Here is a 25,750-nt window from a genome sequence, read left to right as displayed (position 1 = left end):
GGTTCAGCCAATCAGGTTGAGGAAGAGCGAGTGTGAAGGCTAGCAGCTCCAAGATAGAAGTGAACATAGAGCTGCTTCCACCTGCATCTCCAATAGAGTGTAAATTCTACACAGTGCTGATATTTGTGTCTTTACTCTGGTCAGTGTGCTGTAGCTGTCCCCATACTTTTGCTGTGCTGAAATAAAGCTGGATTTTGGACACTGTGTGTGTTGTATTGTAATGAATGCTGATGATCTCTACAGAGTCGTGTTTTATCAGTATCAGTATCAGTGTAGCTGTGGAAGGAGAGAACATATAGAGATTTAACAATAATGATATTGATCCTAATATGGATTCAGAGAACCTCGTTTCAGAGAGAAATGAGTAAAAGCAGTTAAATCAGTTAAAACAGGCCAGCATGGTCTAATTCTATCTAACAGAATCTGATGGTCCACAGTGTGGAAGGAGGCACTCAGGTCTCGCAGCACCAGAAATGAAGGACTGTTATTTTAAGGATTTGTTCTGATTTAATTTACTATATTATGCAGAACAGGTTCTGTGCTGTGAGCTGGGTTTAGATCTTTTAATAATTCAGAAATGATCTCTGTTGGGAATAAAAGGTAGAATGTGAAGAAATCCCCTTGTTAGTGAAAGTCTTATAATTAGAATGTGTTTTTAATGCATGACTGATCTCAGCTCTGCTCTGTTATGAAAAGGAGAAATGAAACTCACATCTGTGTGTGTGTGTGTGTGTGTGTGTGTGTGCAGTTGCCTTGGGTTCGATTCATAGCTAACGCATTACCTTTAAGGGAAAGGTTCAGGCATCAGGGCATCAGGCTATCGATGACAGGGTTGTGGGTTTGATGCTACTGTTGGGCTCTTAACCCTCACTGCTCCCTGGTCCAGATTCACACTTTTCCAAACAAACTGGGATTGTTTAAAGTATCATCACCTCAACATCAATACCAATAATATTTTACTTATAATGAAAATGCTTTAAAATAAAATAAAATAATGTAATATTATCAGAAGTAGATTAATAGTTCTGTGAATTGCAGGGATCCATTAGCTTCTCACTCCTTTATCTTTGGTCAGTCTGTAAAAGTAAAGCTCTGATTCTTTTCACTGAATCTGTTCGTACATCAATCACAATCAACATCAATCCTCCCCTTCTGTGATTCACATCATGTGAACAGAATGCTAATGCTAACAATATTTTAGCAATCTTTGCTTGTTATTCCCTTTAATATCCAGGTGAGCTCTGACTTTGGCGAATTGCTATTTGAACGGCGCAGCTACCTGGACAAGTCCAATGCAACTTCTCAGCATATGACCTTTATTTTGTGTTGAGAAAGAACAATTTTATTGTATTATTCTTTTATATTAATTTATTTTATTTTGTATTCTGGCAGGATGTATGTGTTTATGCACTGCTGTGTGTACGTGTGTGTAACAAGCGGGAGTGTACGCATTTATGCACAGTGTAATTCACTGCCAAGATAGCAATGAATGTCTGTCTAGGTTGTATTCAGTCAGTGGTGCACTTGCTTTTTCTGTTACCAAGATAGCAATACACAGAAATTTATATTTACCTGAACACACGTAATTTCCAGAACACCACGCCCATCAGTGAAGATATATTCAGGAGCACTGTTGCTATTTAAATGATGCAGGTGGAAGGAAAAAATAGACTGTTGGTGGGGTGTAAGATAGCAATGAGCATTGTGACATGCTTTACACAAGGTGCGAGATCTGGCACGTCTGTCTTTTTACCACTCAGTGGGTGTGACCACAGTGACTCCTCCCATCTGTGATGTCACAACCATACCCTGCTACAGCTGATCCCCCATTCCAAGTCATGGTCAGATCTTTCCTCAGCCCAGTTTACTGACATTTACTAACACAGTTTACTGAAACTCAGATTCTTTCTTGTAATCAGACGGTGGTTCTGAGGGCTGTGTTGCTCTGGTTAAGTCTGATTATTGAAGATCTGTGGATCTCATAATGTACAGGCTCTGCAACTGAAGTATATTTACTTTAGTTTTATAATAATTTACTCTTAAATCAAAATGTGGAATATAATATATGGTGTACATGTAAATAAGCTCCCAGCTCTCGGATCGGACCGCAGTGATCAGACGGCTGGATGGGCTGCTAGTGTGGTTCTGGTTCTTGTGTTGGCTGTGAGAGATCTGCTGCTGGAGGGAGGGGTTTACTGTGTGTTACTGGGAGCTGAAGTGCTGCTGTGGCTCCCTCCAGTGGTCAGAGTGTGTAATAGCAGGCAGTGTAACATGGGGACTGCTAGAACTGTGTTCTTCACTACTGGAGCTCCACAGCATGGTCCAGTATAGTGCTTTCACTGCTACAGGACTGGGAATAGACTCCACTAGTAATCCTGTAAATGGATATTGTAGAACTCTAGTAAATGTTGTAGCATAAGTCATGCTCATTCTCCAGGCTTTAGGCTAAAGATCAGCAGTGGAAACTCTGATTACTGAACAAAGAAATACAGTCATTTACATCAAAGGCTTCACATTAGATCAGCTAAAGTTTCTATACATAGGCAGAACTACTGTCTGAGTTACATTCATAATGAGATCATGGTCGAGGTCTAGACTGAACTTCCTGTTGAAATGTTTTTATTTTTGGACGGTTCAGGTTTTTACAGCGTATACAGCTGTTCCCAAGCTGTCCACTCAGGTAACACTTCATGATCCAATTTTCATGAACATTCTGCTGTCCCATCACTTTTGGCATGTCATTATTGTTGAGAAAATCAAAAACAGACATCAAACTGTCCGAGATTTGGATTATCTTGAGATGCTTCTCTATTTAATTCAAGATTTGATAGTTTATTATCATATGCACAGAGAAACAAATAGATGCACTGTACGATGAATGATGAGTCGCTGTTTATCAATAAGCTCTATAATACAATAAAGTGATAAAATAATAAATGATAAACATCAAATCACCAAACCAAAATCTCATAATAATTTGTTAGTAGTGTCCCATTAACTGATTTTTGGTTTAACATCTAAAAAAAAAGTCTCAAATTTCCTGGTTCAGACCACAAATTATACTGCAATGCTATGAGCTCCTCCCTTATTGTGATGTCACAATAAGAAAACCTGCTTTGAACAACCCTGGCTCCACCCCTCCACCCGTCAACCACCACCAGAGCCCCGCCCACAAGATCATTTGAAGAAACGCCATTTCGGTCTGCTGGTTAAGAACCTCAGAGTCAGTACACAGCAGGATTAGCCAGTAGACTTCGTCTGAGGGAGGAATCTGTACCTACTGTCTGTATCTTTTCCATCCCTCCACTCATTCATCACATCCTGCATTCTGTTCATCACTATGCTGTGAAAGACACTGAGTGAATAAACTGCATCAGCTGAAGTCTGTTCATCCTACTGTGTTTAATAAACACACCATCACAACAATCAACCTCCCAGTTACTAAACCCAACAGGACTTTACACTTAGTGTTACATCCATATAAATAATAACATAAAAATACAACACTTGGATAAGAACAACCATTTATTAAAAATACATGAAAAGTATATTTTACAAAAGATATATGTTTTCATTTCCTTTAATACATCCTCATCTGTCTTTGTCTTAAAAGTAAGAGACAGATTTGCCCAAATCGACTCTATATCAACTCTAAATATGCAGACGATAAAAAACTAACTTCATGTATCCACGTTGGTGGATTGGTTGTGATAAGAGAGATAACTGTGATAATTGTATAAAATATCTGTCTGTTTAATCACCGTATGTTCTACTAATCCCTTCCTGAAAAATACAAATTTAATACAATACAGGTTTAAGGTGGAAACATTTACATTTTTACAGCTTTAGAACACAAAATGAACAATTTTAAAACATGAAAAAACAAGAAGTTTTACTGATACAGAAAAACGCTATGATACATTGACCATTTCATGACTTTTACTCTAAACACAATAAAAAATGAATTAGAAACCTGTTCAACCTGTTTACATGATCTACCAACCAGATCTGGAGAATGTAATTATTGTGTGCATTTCTACAGAGGGATATTATTTAGAGAAATATATTATTTACATCATTTAACAATATTCTTCTTTAATTTAATCATCCACTCTGTACATTTCCTCTGGAATCTGAGAATCAGAGCCACAGGTTGCAGTAATTACCCAGAGTCCAACACCACAGCGCCCCCTACTGGAAAACCTCTATAACAATGAGCTAGTGACTCAGAGGAGCTTCAGCATAAGTTCATAACTAAACATAAACAGAATTAACAAAGCAGATCTTTATAAATATAAAAACACTTTGTAGGAGTGCTGTACATTTTTAAAACAGGTGATTGGACGCTTCTAGACGCTACAGAAGTCCTGAATGAATAAAATACTGTATTAAATATGATTAAAGCAGTTTATTAAGATCAGAATCTTCATATTGATTACTGTTAGAGAACAGAAGCAGCAGAACTTCAGCTCCTTCAGTCCTTCTTCACCCATATTCAACCATACCTGTGTGTGTGTGTGTGTGTGTGTGTGTGTGTGTGTTGATGTACAGGACACCGGATATAGAGCCACTGGTAACAGGAAGTGATGTCCAAAGCAGAACTGTCAGATTAGCAAGTCAGGTTTAGGTTCTATTCTGTAAAACAGAAAACAGGACAGAAAGATCAGTCATGAACAAACTTATCACACACACACACACAAACACACACACTCCTTACCTTCCACACTCTCCTCACCTCACACACTCCTTACCAGTGTTGGGAAGGTTACTTTTAAAATGTAATCCCTTACAGATTACTGATTACATCATTCTAAATGTAATTTGTAACGTAATCAGTTACATTACTTCAAGTGAGTAACGTAATCTGATTACTTTGAATTACTTACAAATATTGTGTTTTTCTTAAACCTGAATGAATATATCAAACACATATTGCATATTATTATTTTATTTTTCTTTCCAGTTAACAAATAGATAAACAAATAAAACAGCCTTTTTAATCACCCTATAAAAATACTTATGAAACCATTTTATCAAACAATTTTATGAAACACTTCTATAAATTGATGATAAAACCATTTAAACAATTAATAACAACAACTGTAAGCTATCTATTTGCAGGTTTGCCACTTTCTGCAGGTGGATTTTTTGTCAGGATTATCACAGAACCATTTCCTTGACTGCTTTATAACCAGAAATATATGAAGATGTGTGTGAGGAGCCGCTGTCTGCCCCTCCTCCCGTCTCACTGCCTGCACTCACACAGACACCGCTGCACACACACACAGGGAGGAGTGTTCTCTGTCATATCAGAGCGATTTCACAGCAAAAACATTATTTATTTGTTTGTAATTATTCAAAATGTCCGCCGAGTCGATTTCCATGCCAGGGCGTGGCAGGCTCTCGTCGTCAGGCTCCATTGGGGACTAGCACTGTCTGATAAACAGGTGAGGGTGTCTGAGGTGAGTGACGCCTCACCAACATTCTGATCATAGAGGGCCCTATTTTAACGATCTAGAGCGCACTAGTTTATTGCGCTTTGTGCAGCTGGATTTAGGGGCGTGTCCTGTGTCTTTGGTATCTAGAGGGCGTGAAAAATACGCCTTGCGCAGCTCCAACGGTGCAAAGGGCGTGTTTTAATTCCCTTAATTATTCATGGGTGTGTTTTGGGCATAACGTGAAATAAACCAATCAGTGTGTCTGTATCCATCCCCTTTAAGACACAGCTGCGCTCTGTCTTCTGTTCATTCCTATTTTAAGAGGCATAAACTGACTGCGCCTCACGCTGTTCAAATAAGGGAAGAGTAATGTTATTTTATTCTTTATTCTGTTTATTGTTTATGTAAAAACTGGGTTTGCATCATTGAATATTAATCAAGCAATCAACCATCATTTACACTGGAGAGGGACCCTCATTTACAATGCCACTGAGCATTTACAGTTTAAAAGGGATTAAACATATTTTTAAAAAAGTAGAAATAAAAACTGACATTTACTATAGACAATTAAAATATATACGTAAAAAAAGAAAAAATAGGACATTTTTAAAAGATCATAAAAATTGATACGTAAAAAATAAAGAATTTATATCTTATGAAGAAAAAAATAATAGTAGTGAATATAAAGTAAAATGATAAGAATGATAAAAAATTATAAAATCTATATGAATAAACGAAGAACATGGGAATCATTGGGAAAAATATAAATATATATATATATATATAATTTGATCAATAAAATAATTAAAATCAATTAAAAAATACATAATATAAAATATAAATGTATTAAAAACTAATTTAAAACAATCACAGGCTTTCTGAAGAATAATAAAAACATTTTATTTTAAATTAATAAAAGTTTCAGTTTCAGTTAGTTTCAGTTTTAAATAATTGAAACAGCTCATCAAAACCTCAACCTATCCTTTATAATTGACAATATTTGATTAACTTTACAGGTCCTCACTCATCTTAATTTATTTAACTAAACTGAGTTTATATTATTTGTAACCTTGCGCTGAATTCAGCTCCGCGCTGCGAAAGAGAGAGAGAGAGAAAGAGAGAGAGAGAAAGAGAGAGAGGCGCATTTTGCCTGATTTCTTTTGATTAATTATCCGTAAATATAGTGAGTTTATACCATGAATTTTACTACACTTGATACGACCTTATTTATTAAAAGACTTTTTTAAGAAAACAGAGGTAATCCCACGCCGCGCGCGCTGCCAAATCCGGTACGTGTGCCTGCGGTCTTTTTTGAGCACTGGACCAGATTTTCGTTAATGAATTAATATATTTAATATTTTAATAAATTTGTCCTGTTGATAAGAAATGAACGCTAATATATAGCTTTATATTTCTGTGTATTTTAAAAGTTTTAAGTTTTATATAATTTACGGACAGCCCCAGAGGCTAGGGTGACAATGTGCTTTATTTTTCAGATATATAAAAAATTATAATAATACAAGTGAATTTTTAGTTAAATAATAGTGAAGTGATTAAAAAAATATATGTTTAGTCGATTTGTCCATTATGTTTATTTTTTATTTCTAAAACTCCAGCATTGGAGTGAGAATAAGCATCTGTTAAAATTCTCAAACAGCAGAATCCCTGTCTGCTGAAATTAAGTTACAGTTATTAAGTCTGTGTACTGAACATAAATATAACTCCCTATAACTGTAATGCAGATTTTTAAGTATATTTTATTTTTATAGTTGATTGCTGAAGGCTCTGGGTAAGTTTTTTTTTACTGTGGTGAGGAAGTGATGGTATGGGGTATTTTGGAGCGCAGAGCGCAGGGTGATCATGATTCAGTTCTGGGTGCGCCAGTGACAGGTGAATTTAGACGTCCTCTCACAGGATCAATCCCAATGCAACACGTTTTTCCGCCGCCAAGATAGAAACACACCAGAAACTCACCTGAACACACGTCATTTCCAGACCACCACGCCCATCAGCGTTAATATATTTCAGAAATCCATTGCTATTTTAAGGACTCGTGCGCAAGGCGTAAAAATAGACTGTTGACAGAGTGTACGATGGCAACGCGCCACACTACACGCCTTGCACGGGGTGTACAATAGGGCCCAGACTATTCTGATGTTGTGATTTATGTGAATGTGATTGTCAGTGTTGTATTGGAAGAGCAAAAATAGGAAAGTACCGCAATGTAATCCATTTATTTTAGCAGAGTAACGGTAATCTGGTTACCACTTACTGAAGCAGTAACTGTAATGGATTACAGTTATTCATAATCTGATTACGTAACCCGTTACATGTAATCCGTTACTTCCCAACACTGCTCCTTACCTCCCACACACTCCTTACCTACCACACACTCCTTACCTACCACACACTCCTTACCTCACACACTCCTTACCTATCACACACTCCTTACCTACCACACACTCTTTACCTACCACACACTCCTCACCTCACGGGCACTTTGGGTTATTGTGTTGTTTAGTAAAATAGAAGAAATTCAATAACAGATATAATATTCTTTTTCTATGGTGAATTAAGTGTGTGATTAGATCTAGGGCTGTGTGATATGACCAAGAATTCATATCTTGATACAGGAAACTTCATATCCCAGTAACGACACAGATCATGATATAGAACATTTTCTATAAATTCAGTTATTTTTAACCACACACTGAGAAAGAGAGAGAAGAGAGAGACAGGGGGAGAGAGACTGGTGAGAGAGAGATAGGCTGGAGAGAGAGACAGGGTAGAGAGAGAGACAGGGTAGAGAGAGAGAGCGGAGAGAGGTTGACGTTGGAAACTTTGGTTTGCTCACTTTTCCAGGGCTGTTGTATTTTGATATAGACGATGGAGTTCAATACTAAACGATAGATGTTTTTCTATCATCAAATGAAGTATATAATTGTATCACTCAGCTCTAATCAGAACTATAATAAACTGATATAATTGGTTATTAAAGATAAAGGTCTGTCTGTATTTAGACTGTTTTCAATAATGAGCTGTAGAGAGTAAGATATTCTCACTGGACTGAGAAGTGAAGCCTGTGAACTTCATCCTGTGTTTAAAAGTTAAACTGGTCTGACTGAAGCTGATACAACATTCCCAGTAACAGTAAATTACCATAAACCACTCTGTTACACACAGGTCTGTTTTCACTGCTGCACTGTTTCAACAATCGGCTGCCCTTAAACACCACTAAAACTCCTCCTTCCTTTAAACCCGGGAGTTCCTGATCACGCTGTGATACAGACCACCTGACTCTCAGATACAAGCTATGGTGAATTACCAGCACCGCCTCACCACTGACTCACTAATAACTCCACTATACTGCTATTATTAGATCAAACACAAAGCTAGATTCATTAGTGAATTCTGAATAGTGTTCTATTAGTCTAATAAATTCAATATTTACTTCATTAGCACTCATTCCTATATGCAGCACAAACACCTAAAATAACATCACTCACTGTAGTTTCTCCAGTTTAAAGTGAGGATCCTTCAGTAGATCAGAGAGCAGCTTCACTCCTGAATCTCCTGGATCATTGTCGTTCAGATTCAGTTCTCTCAGGTGGGAGGGGTTTAATTTCAGAGCTGAAACCAGAGCAGCACAGCCTTCTCCTGTAATACTGCATTTCACCAGCCTGCAGAGAGAAGGAGAGAAAAGTACAACAGACGAGTTACACAGTTAAATTCACACACTAGGAGTGTAAAAACTCACCTAATCAATAAAACACACATAAGATCTGAATTCAGCAATAAAACAGTGATACAATGACCCAAATCAATACAATATTAATATTAATGTAATCCCCTGTGTGTGATGTGATGTAATTGTGTGTGTGAGAGAGTGTGTATGTGTGTGTGTATGTGTAAATGTTTTGCCTGATTCTTTGTCCTGTAATCATGTTTCTGTAAAGCTGCTTTGTGCCAACACCAGTTGTAAAAAGCGCTAACAGGTAAAAGAAACATATTAATACATATTTATAAATATTTATTATATATATATATATATATATATATATATATATATATACAGGGGTTGGAAAATGCTACTGAAACACCTGGTTTTAGAGCACAATAATTGATTGTGGTGACGGACAGTTCTGGTGGAAAGAGTTGAGGTGCACATTGAATTCTGCGTGATTTGTTCAGCCGTGGTTTTATGTTTTTTGGATACAATCTATGTTAGCACCCGAACATCCCTTTCAGACAGCTTCCTCTTACAGCGTCCACAGTTAATCCTGTTGGATGTGGTTGGTCCTTCTTGGTGGTATGCTGACATTACCCTGGATACCGTGGCTCTTGATACATCAAAAAGACTTGCTGTCTTGGTCACAGATGCAATAGCAATCAATCAGTCAATCAATCAATCAATCAGTCAACCTTCATTAAACTCGGAGTTCATTGAGGATGGCCCTCATTTACAATGTAGCCGAGCAATTACATAGAAGGGATTTACAACAACAACAAATGTAAATAGAATAAGATAAGTAACAGCATTTTACTAAGATATATAAGATAATTATTAAAAATAATAATTTAAACAATATTAATATGTAAAAACAAATAAGGTAAAAATAATAATTTAAGAGTAGGAATGATAAAATCAAAAGGTACAAGAAAGGATATAGAACTAACAAAATTTTAACTACAGATGAATAAATAAAAACTAAACACATAAAAGAGTAAAATAATACCTAAATAATACCTAAAAAAAGAAAACTAAAAGTAATGTAAAAAACATTCAAACAAACCAACATTAAAAACTAAAAAGTTAACAAAAAATAAAAATATAAAATAAAGATACCAAAGATCATAAAAAAGATCATAAAATAAATAGATAAATAAATAAAAAACTAAAATGAGCTAAAACAGTGTCAGGCTGTCTGAAGGTGGTTAGAGACGAGGAGTTTAAAATGATTTAGTGACTCCAGTGATCAGCAGATTTTCCCAGTTCAGTTAAAACTCTCGGTACCTGAAGGGTGATCCAGTCACTGGAGCGAGTCTGGTAGGTTGTGTTATTTTAAATAAGTTTTTGTGTGATGTACGGTGGCATATGGTGAGAAAGTGCTTAAAAACGAAAATAAACCAATGTGTTTCCTGACGCACAGCAAGAGAAGCTCATCCGACTTTTTCATAGAGTGAACAGTGATGTGCACTATACGGGTCACCAGTAATGAATCTTAGTGCTGCATGATGCACAGAATCTAGTGGTTTGAGTGTAGTTGTTGATGCATGTCTATAAATCACATCACCATAATCTAGCATAGATAAAAACGTTGCTTCTACAATGTTTTTTCTTGTGTTTGTTGGGAAGCATAATTTATTTCTATATAGGAAGCCGAGTTTTTGCCTTAGCTTACCTGAAAGCTTGTTAATATGGTGTTTAAATTAAGTTTGTCATCTAGCCATATGCCAAGGTACTCATATTCATTAACTCTTTCCATAATAGAACCCTTCAAATTTGTAATTTTAAGAGTATTAAAATCAATGTTAAACGATCTGGAAAACAGCATGTACTTGGTTTTCTCAGCATTTAAAACAAGTTTATGGTTATAAAAGGCAGCCTGTACGGCATTAAAAGTGTGTTGCAGTTTATCTACTGCCGCATTAATGTGATCAGCTGAGCTGAGTAATATAAAATTGTGTCATCAGCATATAAATGTATTTTACAGTCAACAATGGAGGTGACAATATCATTAATGTATGTATTAAATAATATTGTGCCAAGGATTGATCCTTGTGGGACACCTTTAGAGATGGGTAGCAGTTCTGTTCTACATTGTCCCAGGACCATACACTGCTTTCTATGAGATAAGTCATTTCTAAACCATTCTAGAGCATTGTGGTTGAAGCCGGTGTTTGTAGACTTTTTAAAAGTAGAGAATGACCTACTCGTACTTCTCGATCTGAGCGCAGCCTTTGATACAATAGATCATACTATCCTTTTAGAAAGACTAGAGAACATGGTCGGTGTAACCGGAACTGCCTTAGCATGGTTTAAATCGTACTTAACCGATCGCTATCAGTTTGTGAGGATAAATGATATGTCTTCCAGTTATACCAAGGTAAGATATGGAATTCCACAAGGCTCTATATTAGGACCGTTATTATTTACATTATATATGCTCCCACTGGGCAAAGTTGTTAGAAAACATGATGTGAATTTTCATTGTTATGCGGATGACACGCAGCTCTTCATATCAGCCAAACCTGATGACAGAGTGAGATTAAAGAAAATTGAGGATTGTGTAGAAGATGTAAAATCATGGATGTCGCACAACTTCCTCCTATTAAATAGTGATAAAACAGAAGTTCTCCTATTAGGCCCCAAAGCTGCTAGAAATAAATTATCAGATTTAATGCTAAATCTGTCTGACTTCTCAGCCACCCCTGGTTCAGCAGCTAAAAACCTTGGAGTTATCATAGATTCAGATCTAGCATTCGATAAACACATATCTAATGTTACTAGAACAGCTTTTCTACACCTCCGTAATATTGCCAAGCTAAGAAATGCCCTATCACTGCATGACGCAGAAAAATTAGTCCATGCCTTCATTACCTCAAGGCTAGATTATTGTAATGCGCTACTGTCTGGATGTTCCTGCAGTAACTTAAATAAACTTCAGCTAGTTCAAAATGCTGCAGCCAGGGTCCTTACTAAAACGAGAAAATTTGACCATATTAGTCCAGTCCTATCAGCACTGCACTGGCTTCCAGTCAAATTCCACATAGACTATAAAATTCTCCTGTTAACGTATAAAGCCCTACATGGGCTCGCTCCTGAGTATTTACAAGACCTCATCTCCTGTTTTGAACCACCGCGATTACTTCGATCACAGGGTGCTGGTTTATTAGTAGTTCCTAAAATTCAGAGGAGCTCTGCAGGAGGAAGAGCTTTCTCTTATAAAGCTTCTCAACTCTGGAATAATCTCCCCGTATATGTTCGGGACTCAGACACAGTCTCAATCTTTAAGTCTAGACTGAAAACTTACTTGTTTAGTTTAGCTTTTGGTAATTAATGTTTTTCCCTTTAGATAAGGCTGCAGATTCAGGGGTTCATGGACAGAGGGAATTGTGGGTAAACTGAGATGCTGGTGCTGCTGTTCTCCCACTGCACACGGTCACTCAGGTTTGTGGAAGGTGGAGTGGGTGGATGCCAGTGTTTCAGGGTGCCTCCATGTCTATGTTACCTTCTGGCTCTCTGCCTTTAGTTAGGCTGTTTTATTTAGATCTGCCGGAGTCATTAGCCACACTCTGATAATGTTTTATATTCTCTGTTTTACATAAATCCAGTCAAAACTAATTCCATCTCTCTGCTTTCCTCCGAGTTACTGACTGCCCACCTGTCTGACCCGATACCGAGGGATGTTGGACCCTCAGGCTCTCATGTCCTCTGTCTGGCCAGACTGGAAGTTTCTGAAGTCAGCTCTTCTCCATCCACCACCACAGATCAGCTGCTCATCATCCATCTTACTCTATAAGCCATTAGTGGAGCTGCTATACAACTGAATATATAAAACCTATGTGGATGTATGAAAGACTTTTAAAATTAATTTAAAAGCCATTTGACCAGTGGTAGGATGGTCCACCCTTTAATGTGAGTCTTGGTCCTCCCAAGGTTTCTTCCTCCTCCTGCAGCTCTGAGGGAGTTTTTCACTGGGGGTTCTGTATTCTGTATTTTCTATGTTTAATGTTTTGCCTGATTCTTTGTCCTGTAATCATGTTTCTGTAAAGCTGCTTTGTGCCAACACCAGTTGTAAAAAGCGCTATACAAATACATTTGATTTGATTTGATTTGATCAACTGTATCAAAAGCTTTAGAGAGATCAAGGAAAATGGCTGCACAGTGTTTCTTTCGATCAATGGAGGTTAAAAGATAATCAAGGATCAGAGTAGTAGCAGTAATTGTGCTGTGCCTCTCTAAAACCAGATTGATGTTCTGATAGGATTGAGTTTACACTGAGAAATTGTTGGAAGTTTTTTGTATTAGTTTTATCCATATGAAATATCTAGTAAAAAAGATAGGACTGAATTTTAGGCCTCAGTAAATAACAGGAACACCCCGGGTGAACGAAAACTATTTACGACCTAACGACGGCACATCCTGGGGTATGTGTGCGTAAAACCAGTTGTTGCCTATGGGTGTGCGTCATCTGTGCTGTATAAGAGGCTGGTCCAAAGGCGGCCAAGGAGTTCGACTCTGACAGCCGGCCGAGGTTGATTGAACCGAAATAAACCTGCTTTTCTCTGAACCTGAACTCAGAAGTATTTGATTTGGTTGATAAAGAAAGACAAGAGAAACCACACTGTTGAGGGCAAAATAAAACCCAACAAAATGTCTTGAGTTGGTCATTCACTAAGGATTCTAAAATTTTAGCTAGGCATGACAGTTTAGAGATTGGTCTAAAGTTGTTGAGATCTACAACGTCACCTCCTTTGTGGAGTGGAATTACTTGGGCTGTTTTCCAGATCCTGGGAATTCTGCTTGATAAAATGGAGAGATTAAAAATATATGTGACCTGTTTGAAAGTGACTGGAGATGCTTCAGAAAGAAGGGTCTAGTCTGTTCTCTCCTGTGCTTTTTTTGTGTTAATAGTGCTGAGGGCTTTAGCTACTATATGATGAGGGAAAGGGTGGATGGTAAAGAGACCATGGCTTACAGCAGGTGGCGTATGTGTTTCATTGTTTGGTATTACTGTATTAATTTTATCAAATACATGTTCAGCTGCTACAAAATGATTAATAAATGTTTGGTAAAGCTCTCTTTGGTCAGAAATCTGGTAATTATTTACTAAAATCTGGGTGGGAGTAAGCTCTGATTTGTTTTTAAGTGAATTTACAACTTTCCAAAATTTGACAGGGTTTGAAGCAGATTTTGAGAACTGATCCATATAGTATTCTGCTTTAGCCTTTCTAGTGTGAGAGGTACATTTATTCCTTAACTGCCTAAAAATAAGCCATTGATCTCTATCACCACTTTTCTAGCAGAGGTCCATGCTTTGATCCTAGCATTTAGCAAGGAAGATATTTCATTAGTTATCCCGGGGTTAGATCTATCACGTATTCTCATGCTTTTATAGGGGGCATGCTTTTTTACCACTGCTAGAAATGTTTGGGTAAAATGATCTAGTGCCAAGTCAACATCCAGGATTTCTGAGGTATAGTGAATGTTGCTGAGCACTAGATCAAGATCTCTTCTAACCATTATCCGAGAGCCAGACTTCTTTATGCTGGAGTCCCTAATGCATCCGATAGGACAGTGGTCACTTATACCAGGGTCAAATACACCTGTAGTGGTAATTCTGTCAGATCTATTTGATGAAATTAAATCTATTAAGGTTGACTTGGTGGGTCATGCAAGTTTGGTCGTGTTGGCTCAGTAATTAATTGTTTAAGCGACAGATTACCACACACTTCTGTTAGATGATGGGATGCATTAGTTAACCAGTTCAGATTAAAATCACCTAGGATCAGCATTTCTGAATCAGTGTATAGAGATAAAAGCCCAGCTAACTCATCTATAGAATGAGAGGGAGGAGAAGGAGGTCTATAAACACCAGCAACCACAAAACTGTTATTGCGTCCTAAACACACACTTGCAGAGCTAACAGTTCAAAACAGGCTTCCTTGGATAGTGTATTTAATTTTTTTTAAATAGCCACACCTCCACCCCTTGCTTTCCTGTCTGCTCTGTAGAGATGGCAATCTGTTACTTCAGAGTCTGTGACAGTTTGCTTAAGCCAGGATTCAGTCAATACTAAAATATCCAGATCAGACTGTGAAATTAAAAGACGTTCACCAACAATTTGTCCTCTTTTGAACTCTGGTATGTCTCCCATAATGTTGTGTGCATTGTAATATTTAGAGCAGAACTGTGCTCTTACCCTGCTAATTGAACCTTCACACTCTGCTCTTACTGGTGCAATGTGCAATTAATGAAGATTGACCACCAGGCTGCTCCAATTTAACCATGAAACCTAAAATCCCACAGTAAAATAACAGGTGTTTCAGTTTCATTTTCCAACACCTGTATATAAATATAATAACGATACATGGATTGTAAAACTAATTGTATTTTTTTGGGTTTGGTTTTTAAATAAAATAAATTAGGAGGAAAAAGAACAGGGTGTTTATGAAGTAATTTCTCTCATTACATAAAAAACAGAGAAAAAAGTATAGAACCCGTTTGAATACCTGCTGTATTTGGTGAAAATAAGCCTAAACTATTTTATATCTAATTGATGATTAAAATAGTGAGAAATGGATCACAGTTGATCTACTGCACCTAACTCACACTCCTTCACGTCTGATAATTTGAATGAGCGTGTGTGTGTGTGTGAGCATGTTGCTTGTTTGTTAGGGTCATTGTTTGTTTGTTTGATTAATTGTTTCTTTGTCTCTTCACTGGTTTGATTTATCTGTTATCTATTTTCCTTTTTTGGCATATTTATATTATTTTTATTGTTGTCATTATTGTCATTATTATTATAATTATTATAATAATAATAATAATAATAATAATAATAATAATAATAATAATAATTATTATTATTATTATTATTATTATCTCACTAAAAAAAAAGCCTGTTTGTAGGTCTGTCTGACACTCAGCTCCCTCCATCCTTCAGAACCAGAATCAGGTTTTATTGGCCAAGTATGCTCACACACACACACACACACAAACAGACACACACACATACACACACCTGTAAACTTATGTATGCAGAATTGTATATTACAATAAAGTGCAGAGTGCAGCAGCAAAGGACACAGTGCAGAGTAAATTCGCTATATAAATAGAACAACAGAGAAAACACTAATAAGACAATAAGTGTTTTGAGACATTGTCTCAGGATAAATAAAAGTGCAGTACAGAAGAACAGAGTGAACAGAGTGAGACAGGATGTATTTGATATGGATTGTGTTTTGGGTGTAAAAGTCATTAGTATGTAATAAACTATATCCAGAAATGTGGTGTAGTGTTCAGCTGTTCATGAGTGTGATGGTGTGTGGGAAGAAGCTTTAATTAATACAGTAGTGTTTGTACAGTCCTGTGTGATTTCCTCCTTCATACTTTTGTAGCATCAGTAGATCATGTAGATCAGACTGTTTAAATGTGAGTGAAGGAATCCTGAGGAGGAGTCTTTCTATACCACAGCTAGCTCCATCTGTCCTACCTCCACTACAGCCCACTGTTTACAACACATCTAATGTCCCCCATATTCACTGAGGAAACTGCAGCTGAGCCCCCTCATCAACCAGCACAAAAACAATCATCATTTTATACCTAACAGTAACATTTCTACAACCTCTATTCAGAAATGATGGGACATTTCAAAAAGAGAGAGAGACAGGGGGGAGATAGAGAGACAGAAGAGCGAGAGACAGGGGAGAGAGAGAGAGGGGAGAGAGAGAGAGAGAGAGAGAGACGGAGAGAGACAGGGAAGAGAGAAAGAGATGGAGAGAAAGAGACAGGGGAGAGAGAAAGACAGGGGGAGAAAGACAGGGGAGAGGGAGCGGGAGAGGGAGGGGGAGAGAGAGAGGGGAGACACAGAGAGAACAGAGGGGAGAGAGAGACAGTGGAGAGAGAGAGAACAGAGGGGAGAGTGAGAGAGAGAGACAGGGGGAGAAACAGAGAGAGAAAAAGGTAGACATATAGACAGGAGAGAAAGTAATGAGAGAGAGAGAGGGGAGAGAGACAGGAAAAAGAAAAGACGGACAGGGTAGAGAGAGAGACAGGGGAGAGAAAGAGACAGTGGGAGAGAGAGACAGGTGGAGAGAGAGGGGGCGGACAGGTAGAGAGAGAGACAGGGAAAGAGAGACAGGGGAGAGAGGTTGACGCTGGAAACTTTGCTTTGCTCACTTTTCCAGGGCTGTTGTATTTTGATATAGACGATGGAGCTCAATACTAAACGATAGATGTTTTTCTATCATCAAATGAAGTATATAATCGTATCACTCAGCTCTAATCAGAACTATAATAAACTGATATAATTGGTTATTAAAGATAAAGGTCTGTCTGTATTTAGACTGTCTTCAATAATGAGCTGTAGAGAGTAAGATATTCTCACTGGACTGAGAAGTGAAGCCTGTGAACTTCATCCTGTGTTTAAAAGTTAAACTGGTCTGACTGAAGCTGATACAACATTCCCAGTAACAGTAAATTACCATAAACCACTCTGTTACACACAGGTCTGTTTTCACTGCTGCACTGTTTCAACAATCGGCTGCCCTTAAACACCACTAAAACTCCTCCTTCCTTTAAACCCGGGAGTTCCTGATCACGCTGTGATACAGACCACCTGACTCTCAGATACAAGCTATGGTGAATTACCAGCACCGCCTCACCACTGACTCACTAATAACTCCATTATACTGCTATTATTAGATCAAACACAAAGCTAGATTCATTAGTGAATTCTGAATAGTGTTCTATTAGTCTAAACAATTCAATATTTACTTCATTAGCACTCATTCCTATATGCAGCACAAACACCTAAAATAACATCACTTACTGTAGATTCTCCAGTTTAAAGTGAGGATCCTTCAGTAGATCAGAGAGCAGCTTCACTCCTGAATCTCCTGGATTATTGTAGTTCAGATTCAGTTCTCTCAGGTGGGAGGGGTTTAATTTCAGAGCTGAAACCAGAGCAGCACAGCCTTCTCCTGTAATACTGCAGTTCCTCAGTCTGCAGAGAGAAGGAGAGAAAAGTACAACAGACGAGTTACACAGTTAAATTCACACACTAGGAGTGTAAAAACTCACCTAATCAATAAAACACACATAAGATCTGGATTCAGCAGTATAACAGTGATACAATGACCAAACCAATACAATATTAATTCTAATGTAATCCTCTGTGTGTGATGTGATGTGTTTGTGTGTGTATTCCACAGATGCAGCATAACAGCAACAGGTAAAACTTAACACATATTTATGTGAGATACATACTTCCCACACCTTTACCTTTTACACACTGCTGATAAAAGAAGAGGAGATGCTACATAATGGTAGACATGACCCTGTCCCAACTTTACTGAGATGTGTTGCTGCATCAAATTCTAATCAGTTAATGAAATTATAAAATGTCTATGTACTTATTTCTGTATTCTTTTTTCATATTTTTGTTGATTATTGTATATCACATATTCTTCCATCTGTGTATTTCAGAATTAAGAACAACATGACTAATATGTGGATTGAGAAACATCTTATATTTTATTGTTTTTTTTGTTTAAACAAAAATTAGGAGGAAAAAGAACAGGATGTTTATAAATATTACTCCTGCATTAATGTAAAAGCAGGATTTTACTGCTGTATTTGGTGAAAATAGACCTAAACTATTTTATATCTAACTTTTCATGCGTAGCAAGATGGGGCCAGTGTGTGTGGCATGCCGTCTGCTCGTGCTACTCTGGCTGTTGTTTTTACTTACTAAATCTGGTGATGCTATCCTGGTGTATGATCAGCAAACACTTCTAAATATTCGGCCGGCTGCTGAAGGTTTGGTAATTTTCTACTCTGGTGGTGGTTGTTGATTCTGGTGAGGAGTACCGGACTACAGCTGTGCTCTCACTGGGGGTTCTGTATTCTGTATTTTCTATGTTTAATGTTTTGCCTGATTCTTTGTTCTGTGATCATGTTTCTGTAAAGCTGCATTGTGCCAACACCAGTTGTAAAAAGCGCTATACAAAATAAATTTGATTTAATTTGATTTGATTCTCTCCACGTCTTTGGAACAGAGGATCAAATCCCCAAAGCCTCCGGCTGCTGGATTGAGCACCTCGGACGGTAACTGACTCTGCTCATATTAGGATAGCTTTGGTCAATTCTAGATCTTTGGCAAATAAGACGTTTATCCTGAGGGATTTTTCCATTAAAAAACTGAAACTTTGCTTAGTACTGGAGACCTAAGTGCGTTTTCCTCTCGGCTGCTCATATCTAAATTCTCAGAGGAAAACTGGTCGTGGTGGTGGAACAGCACTTTTGTTTAAAGAGAAATAGACCTGCTGATTATGTTTGAGCTAGGCTGCTCTGATCCAGTTCTCTGTGCTGTGATTTATCGACCTCCTAAATATAATAAGAACTTCAATAAAAGACTTTTCAGAACTGCTGGCTGAGTTTTTGCCAAATAATGAGTTTTAACTGTTGGTGATTTTAACATCCATGTATACTGTCCCACAAAGCCGATGGCTAAAGACTGTTTGGATCTTATTGACTCTTAACATTATGCAATCTGCAGTTGCTCCCACACAAGAACACAGACACACACTTGATCTTGTCTTGTTATATGGTGTGCCGGTCCTTAACACTGAGATATGTTCTGCAGTGTTTTCAGGTCATTTGCCTGTTTTATTTGAATTTTTGTTTCCCTGTGCTGTTGAGCTCTGTGCTTTTCATCATCATCATCATATTTTTAACGCGTCCACCGCTGCACGGTTTTCAGCAGCATTTAACAACATGTATTTAACTGAAGCTGTCAGTCTGCCTGCTCTAGTCCCTGTTAGCCCTAAAGACTCTAACTCCCAGCATGCTCTCACAGTGGACTACAATGACTCACAGTCACGCTCTTCCTCCTCTCATGAGTTTTAATTGGTTGATTACTTAATTACTCCCAGGTGTGCCCCCTGTATATAAGCCCCTCTGTTCCCTTTGCTCTCTGCTGAGTATTACCTGGTTCTCCAGCTCTTATACAACACATTTCCTTGTATTCCTGTTTTTCCTGACCTGTTTTTTGTCTGTGTTATTGACCTCCTGCCTGTTAGACCTGTCTCTCTGTCTAGCTCTTGTATTTATGTATTGCCTTCTCTGTTGCTGAACCCCTGCCTGCACTACCACTCTCCTGGTATGTCTTGTGTTTTAGTTACCATGTTTTCTTTGTATATAGCCCTTGTTGTAAATAAACCACTGTTTTACATTCAGCAAGTGCCTCCACATTCCCTGGTTCCTGAGTTTCTTACACTCTTCACCTTTTTAAATACTGATGGTTTAACTTCTTTGTTTTATTTTTCTTGTTGCATCGGCTCTGGATATGGTTGCTCCTGAAAAATGTGTGCTGTCCGAGTGTAAAACAGAGCCCAGGCTTAATACCGTCACTTGTGCTGCTAGACAAATAAGCAGGAGATCCGAGCACAAGTGAAAATAGGTGTCTTTTGATGCTCTAAAAGAAAGTCGGAAACAGAGTTTCTTTCAAATGTTTTAGAGAAGGTTGTTCTTGTGCAGCTACAAGATGTTTTAGATGGAAATGTTATCCTAGAAGAGTTCCAGTCTGGGTTTAAGGCTCTCCACAGTACAGAACATGCACTGTTAAGGGTTTTTAATGATTTGCTATTAAAAAATGACTCTATTAGGTGTGAAGCGATTACTCAAGTAAATCGAGCTACTCCATTAAAAACATTGATCGATTCATTTTCTGTGCCTCGAGTAATCGTATATTTATTGGTATTTTTGCGACTTTTATTTTGACAACGCGCTCAGTGTTACGTCACCCTCGCCCGGGAAAAAGGAGGAGGTTTAAGTTGAGCAGCGGAAAAATGGAAGTGGCGAGAGAAAACAACGATTTTAAAGGAATAAAAGCATTTTATGGACAAACTGTAACATGTATTCAGTGCAGCGCGTCCTTGCCTCCCGAAACAGCGCGTTTTAATGCTGCACCATCTCAGCCAAGGACACCTGAGACGCGAGGACGCCGAGAGAGCAGGTAAATATAACTTATAATAAATCAATGAGATTAACATTAATGTACCTTAATAACAACGTGTGAATTAATAGGAACACTGTCTAATGTGTGTGGTTATTTTATTAGAACAGAGACAAGTTCTCAAATGAATACATGCTTTATGTAAACAGTAAACACAGCGCTGTTCAAAATATAAACAATAAATCCATGTTAAAGTTAGCTAAAGTGAAGTTACTTTGGCTGGAAACTAAATGCAGGATTCCTTCATCTACGAAGACATTTGGCCAGTGAATCAAAAAGATAAATTCAGACACTGTGTGGTTGATATAGGGAAGTGTGTGTCTCTTATTTATTGGATAAAATATTATTGGCTAAAATATTAATGACCACTAGTGCCTAATGTGTCTCAATGCGATAGGTGTCAATCTTAGCGTTCATAACGGCAATGAATTTATTATTAGAGTTATTAGTCTTAGTGATGTAATTAAACCCAAGTAGTCCAAAATATAAAAAAAGAAAAAAGCAACATTTTTAATACTTCTGTTTTCACAATTATTCCACAGGTCCTGATATATTTTGGAGAAGTGACTTGGTGGTAAAAGAACGCAGTACACTTATCCAGCACTGGCAGAACTGGCAACGTCTCTGTTGTTCAGAAGCTAAGATGCACAACACAAAGACAATGTTTATGCTTTTTTTTATTGATTAATACCCTATATTTGATACTTACAAGAAATCCAAAATTGAAAGTAATGTAATTAAATGTATCTTTTACTTGTGGTATTTATTTCTTTATTGTGTTTTATTTATTTGTATTTGCAATTTGGAAATGTATGTTGTGAATTTTAAAATATAACTTATCTAAACAAGGAAACCAATTGGTCATTCATATTAAGTGAAATGCCTTTTTAATTGCTCTTTAACCAAGCAAAAATGTTTTATCCGATTACTCGATTAATCGAATTGATTTTTCAGTAGAGTACCCGATTACAAAAATAATCGATAGCTGCAGCCCTAGACTCTATGAATCGCTATGGATCACCTTATGACTGCTTTTGACACTGTAGATCATAAAATCCTCATTTCTCTGTTGGAATATTTATGCATATGATGCCCAAATTTATGTGCTGCTAAGACGTAGTGACACAAACTCTCTTAAACTACTGTTAAAGTGTCTTGAGGACATTAAAGCCTGGATGGCCTTAAACTTTTCACATTTTAATGAAAGTAAAACTGAGACTGTGATGTTTAGACCTAGCGTGGTCACTGAGGCTCCCTCTGTAGATCTGGCTTCATTGGGCACTTTTATAAAACCTTGTGTGAAGAATTTTGGTGTGATGATAGATAGCGAGTTTAAGGATAAATATAGCCGCAAGCGGCAATCATCGGGTTCAAGCACCAACTTGCACAATGGTGCCTACTGGAGCATTGAATGGTGATGTGTAAGAAGGTCTAATATGATTGGAGATGCCCTGTCACATTTAGAAATTATCAAGTTTTTCACCTGTTATTAATGTTGAGCAGAGGCCTTTCAACCTGATCAGTGCTTAAATTCACATGTAAATCTAGTGAACTTTGTAGGATATTCATTAAGTGAGTTAGAACTAGTCAAAATGTGTCTACATGTTATTGGTATTGATCAGGTGGCTTCAACCAGAATGTTCACAAAGTGGTGTTCAGATTGACCTTTGAACCTTTGCAGAACAAGCTGAAATGTTTGACCAAAGAAGTTTGAATTAACACAAAGGAGTGAATGTTCTGATATGACATGTAATTACGAAGTTATTATAAATCTAGTTCTGAATTAAATGGCGCTTCATCAAGCACCAACTAGCACAATGGTGCCTACTAGAGCATAGGATGGTGATGTGTAAGAAGGTCTAACACAATTGGAGACATTCTGTCACATTTAGAAATGATCAAAAGTCTTTCACCTGTTATTAATGTTGAGAAGAGGCACAAAGGAGTGAATGTTCTGATATGACATGTAATGTCAAGTTATTCTTAATCTAGTTCTGTATTAAATGGCGCTTCATCAGAGTGATATTGTACAGAGGTCTTTAACATTGTGAGATTACAGCAAATACTGCAGAGTTACAGCAATTTAGGTTAGAAATTCCAAGGACGCACAGATTGCTTGATGCCTGGAGAGTATTGTATGTGAAATTTTCACAAATGTTTTTAATGAACATTTACCTAGAGTCTCTACAGTGTGCAGCAAGACTGAAATGGAGGTGATAGGCCAAATATCCAGAGAGTAGTTTCAATATAGCTATTTTCAAACAATTAGCAATTATGAATGAACAAAGCACTTTTTAAACATAGTTGTATTGAGAAATTTGTCAGAGCCACTGTACTAAATATGGCAAAAACAATTAGATGTCAAAATAGTACAGCATGATTGACATATACTCGTTTTTTGGAACAGCGCCCCCCAGTGGGCGGATTGTTTCAGCACTTTGCAGGTCACTACAGTGTCTCCACCTGAACATAACTGCCAAATATCATCCAGATTGGGCAACATTCAGCCTGCCAAAATGTCTGCTGAATGCTGATTGGCTGATGGTGTTCAGCCATGTTGATTGATTAAGTTGCCCTTTGAACATCCTTTAGAGGCTGTATGATAGATTCTGCATGCAAAGTTTCAACTTGCTAGGTTGCACGGTTGCTGAGAAACAGTGCTCCAAATTTACCTCTTGAAGTGAATGGGGCATATATCCGGAAGGACTAATTTGCATATGGCGGCCATATTGTTTACATATTTCAACTTTTTCTTAATGAATATTGAAGCGCATGCTCTCACGAGTGTTTTGATACCAAACATGCCAGGATTGGTCAAAATTCCTAGGACTAGTTTGCAAAAGTAGGTTTTGCATATTATGCAAATTAGCAAAAAATCTATATAGACGGAAGTGCATGGTCCAAATTGGAAAGTTGTTGGTATTGACCCAAGGAATCCATCAAAAAAAGAATTTTGAATGTAGGTCTTATGGTTTTTGAGTTATTGAGAAAATTGTGAAAAATGAATTTCCTTGTTTATAGCGCCACCACGTGACCAATCGGTGCCATTTTTGTTAACCACCGAGATGCACTGACCCTACATCTACCTACCAAGTTTCATTTCTCTATGACTTACGGTTTAGGCTGCACAACTGTTTTTTCAGGAGAAAAAGAATAATAATAATAATAATAATAAATATAGCCGCAAGCGGCGATTTACGGGGTTCGAGCGTTACATGCAAAGAGACCCCTGGAGGCCAGTTAGGCTTAAAACATGTTGCCAGTTGACCGGCATCGCCAAACTGGATGAGGATGACCAGCATGACCTAGAAGACCAAGCTAGATTACCAGCATGACTAATCTGGATGACAAACTTGTTGACCATATTGACCAAGCTGGAAGACCATAATGACCAAACTGGATGACCAGCATCGCAAAGGTGGTTGGCCAGTATGACCAAGCTGGAAGACCACCATTACTATGAGGACAAAGCTGAATGACCAGCAGGACCATAATGACCAATGTGAATGGCCAGCATGACCAAGCTGGATGGCCAGCATAACCAAGCTGGGTGACCAGCGTGACCATAAAGACCATAATGGCAATGCTAGATGAGTGGTGTGAGTAAACTAGTTGAAAAGCATTGATAAATTGAGCTGTAGTGTTCATCAGGTTTTATGTGGTGTCTTACTGCACTCTAGTGGGCATTTGGTGAAACAAATTCAGTTCTTAAATTGAAAAAACACAAGGCATAAAAACGGCATATAAATAACCCGTATATAGTATATAAGTTTTGACCTGATTAACATTCCGCCTGTTAAAAGCTTGCTGGAATGTGATTGGCTAATAGTGACCACAAAAGTGTCCATATCAAATTTTCATTTGGTGTACCATTAGTGCATGGGCCATAGATGATAATTGGCTAGGATGACCTTGATAGCTTGTATGGTTCTAGAGAAACAGCTATCGAGCATTGGCCCCGCCCCGTAGGGGTGTATGTCTACTTAAACTGACAGGGTATCTGAGAATCATGTAATGATCAAAGGACTGAAGTGGTATTAGTGTCAGGTTAAGCATTCAAAAGTTATGTGTTAAAGACATTTTACTGCACCATGGTAGAACTCATTTGCATATGGGGGCCATATTGTTTATAAATGTAAAGATTTTTTAAATAATTATTGAGGAGTAAGCTCTGCTGAACTGTTTGACACCAAACATGTCATGATTGGTCAAGGATCCAAGGACAAGATCTCAAAAGTAGGTTTTGCATATTATGCAAATTTAAAAAAAAATTAAGTGGGTGGAGCATAAACAAGAATGACCCAGGCGGCTGAGCAGCATGAACAAGAAGGATAAATATGTTCAATTAAGCAAGACAAGCAAGATTGAATAAGTTCAGCAGAGCTTTAATTTAGAATAATTCACCTGTAGCTGTTTCACCAAATGACCACCAGAGCGCAGCAAGAGACCACATATAACCTGCTGGAAATCTATCACTCTATCAGAAAGACAGAACATTCCCTATCAGTGTGTTTCTATTTATTAAAAAGAGAAGAAAAGTCCGATAGGGCTCCAAATTGGTACTCATGA

General features: G+C 37.6%; 1 protein-coding gene and 2 long non-coding RNA genes across 3 annotated transcripts in view; 2 read left to right on the top strand and 1 right to left on the bottom strand.

Moving 5' to 3' along the window:
* Positions 1-107, top strand: part of LOC125790038 (uncharacterized) — a 38,164-nt gene extending 38,057 nt beyond the window's left edge. The window contains exon 3 of the long non-coding RNA XR_007429988.1: positions 47-107. This is a non-coding gene — a long non-coding RNA (uncharacterized LOC125790038). The remainder of the gene's footprint in view (positions 1-46) is intronic.
* Positions 1-25,750, bottom strand: part of LOC111190008 (uncharacterized) — a 751,666-nt gene that overhangs the window by 382,740 nt on the left and 343,176 nt on the right. The window contains exon 25 of the mRNA XM_049473126.1: positions 8,945-9,118. Coding sequence (XP_049329083.1) covers positions 8,945-9,118 — 174 coding nt within the window. The remainder of the gene's footprint in view (positions 1-8,944; positions 9,119-25,750) is intronic.
* LOC125790039 (uncharacterized) overlaps positions 1-25,750 on the top strand; it is a 280,980-nt gene that overhangs the window by 230,871 nt on the left and 24,359 nt on the right. The gene's annotated exons all lie outside the window — the stretch shown is intronic.

The sequence above is a fragment of the Astyanax mexicanus genome, unplaced genomic scaffold (assembly GCF_023375975.1).
Source record: "Astyanax mexicanus isolate ESR-SI-001 unplaced genomic scaffold, AstMex3_surface scaffold_34, whole genome shotgun sequence".
NCBI lineage: Eukaryota > Metazoa > Chordata > Actinopteri > Characiformes > Acestrorhamphidae > Astyanax > Astyanax mexicanus.
The sequence above is the reverse complement of the archived record's forward strand: the minus strand, read 5'-3'. Positions and strand labels throughout refer to the sequence as shown.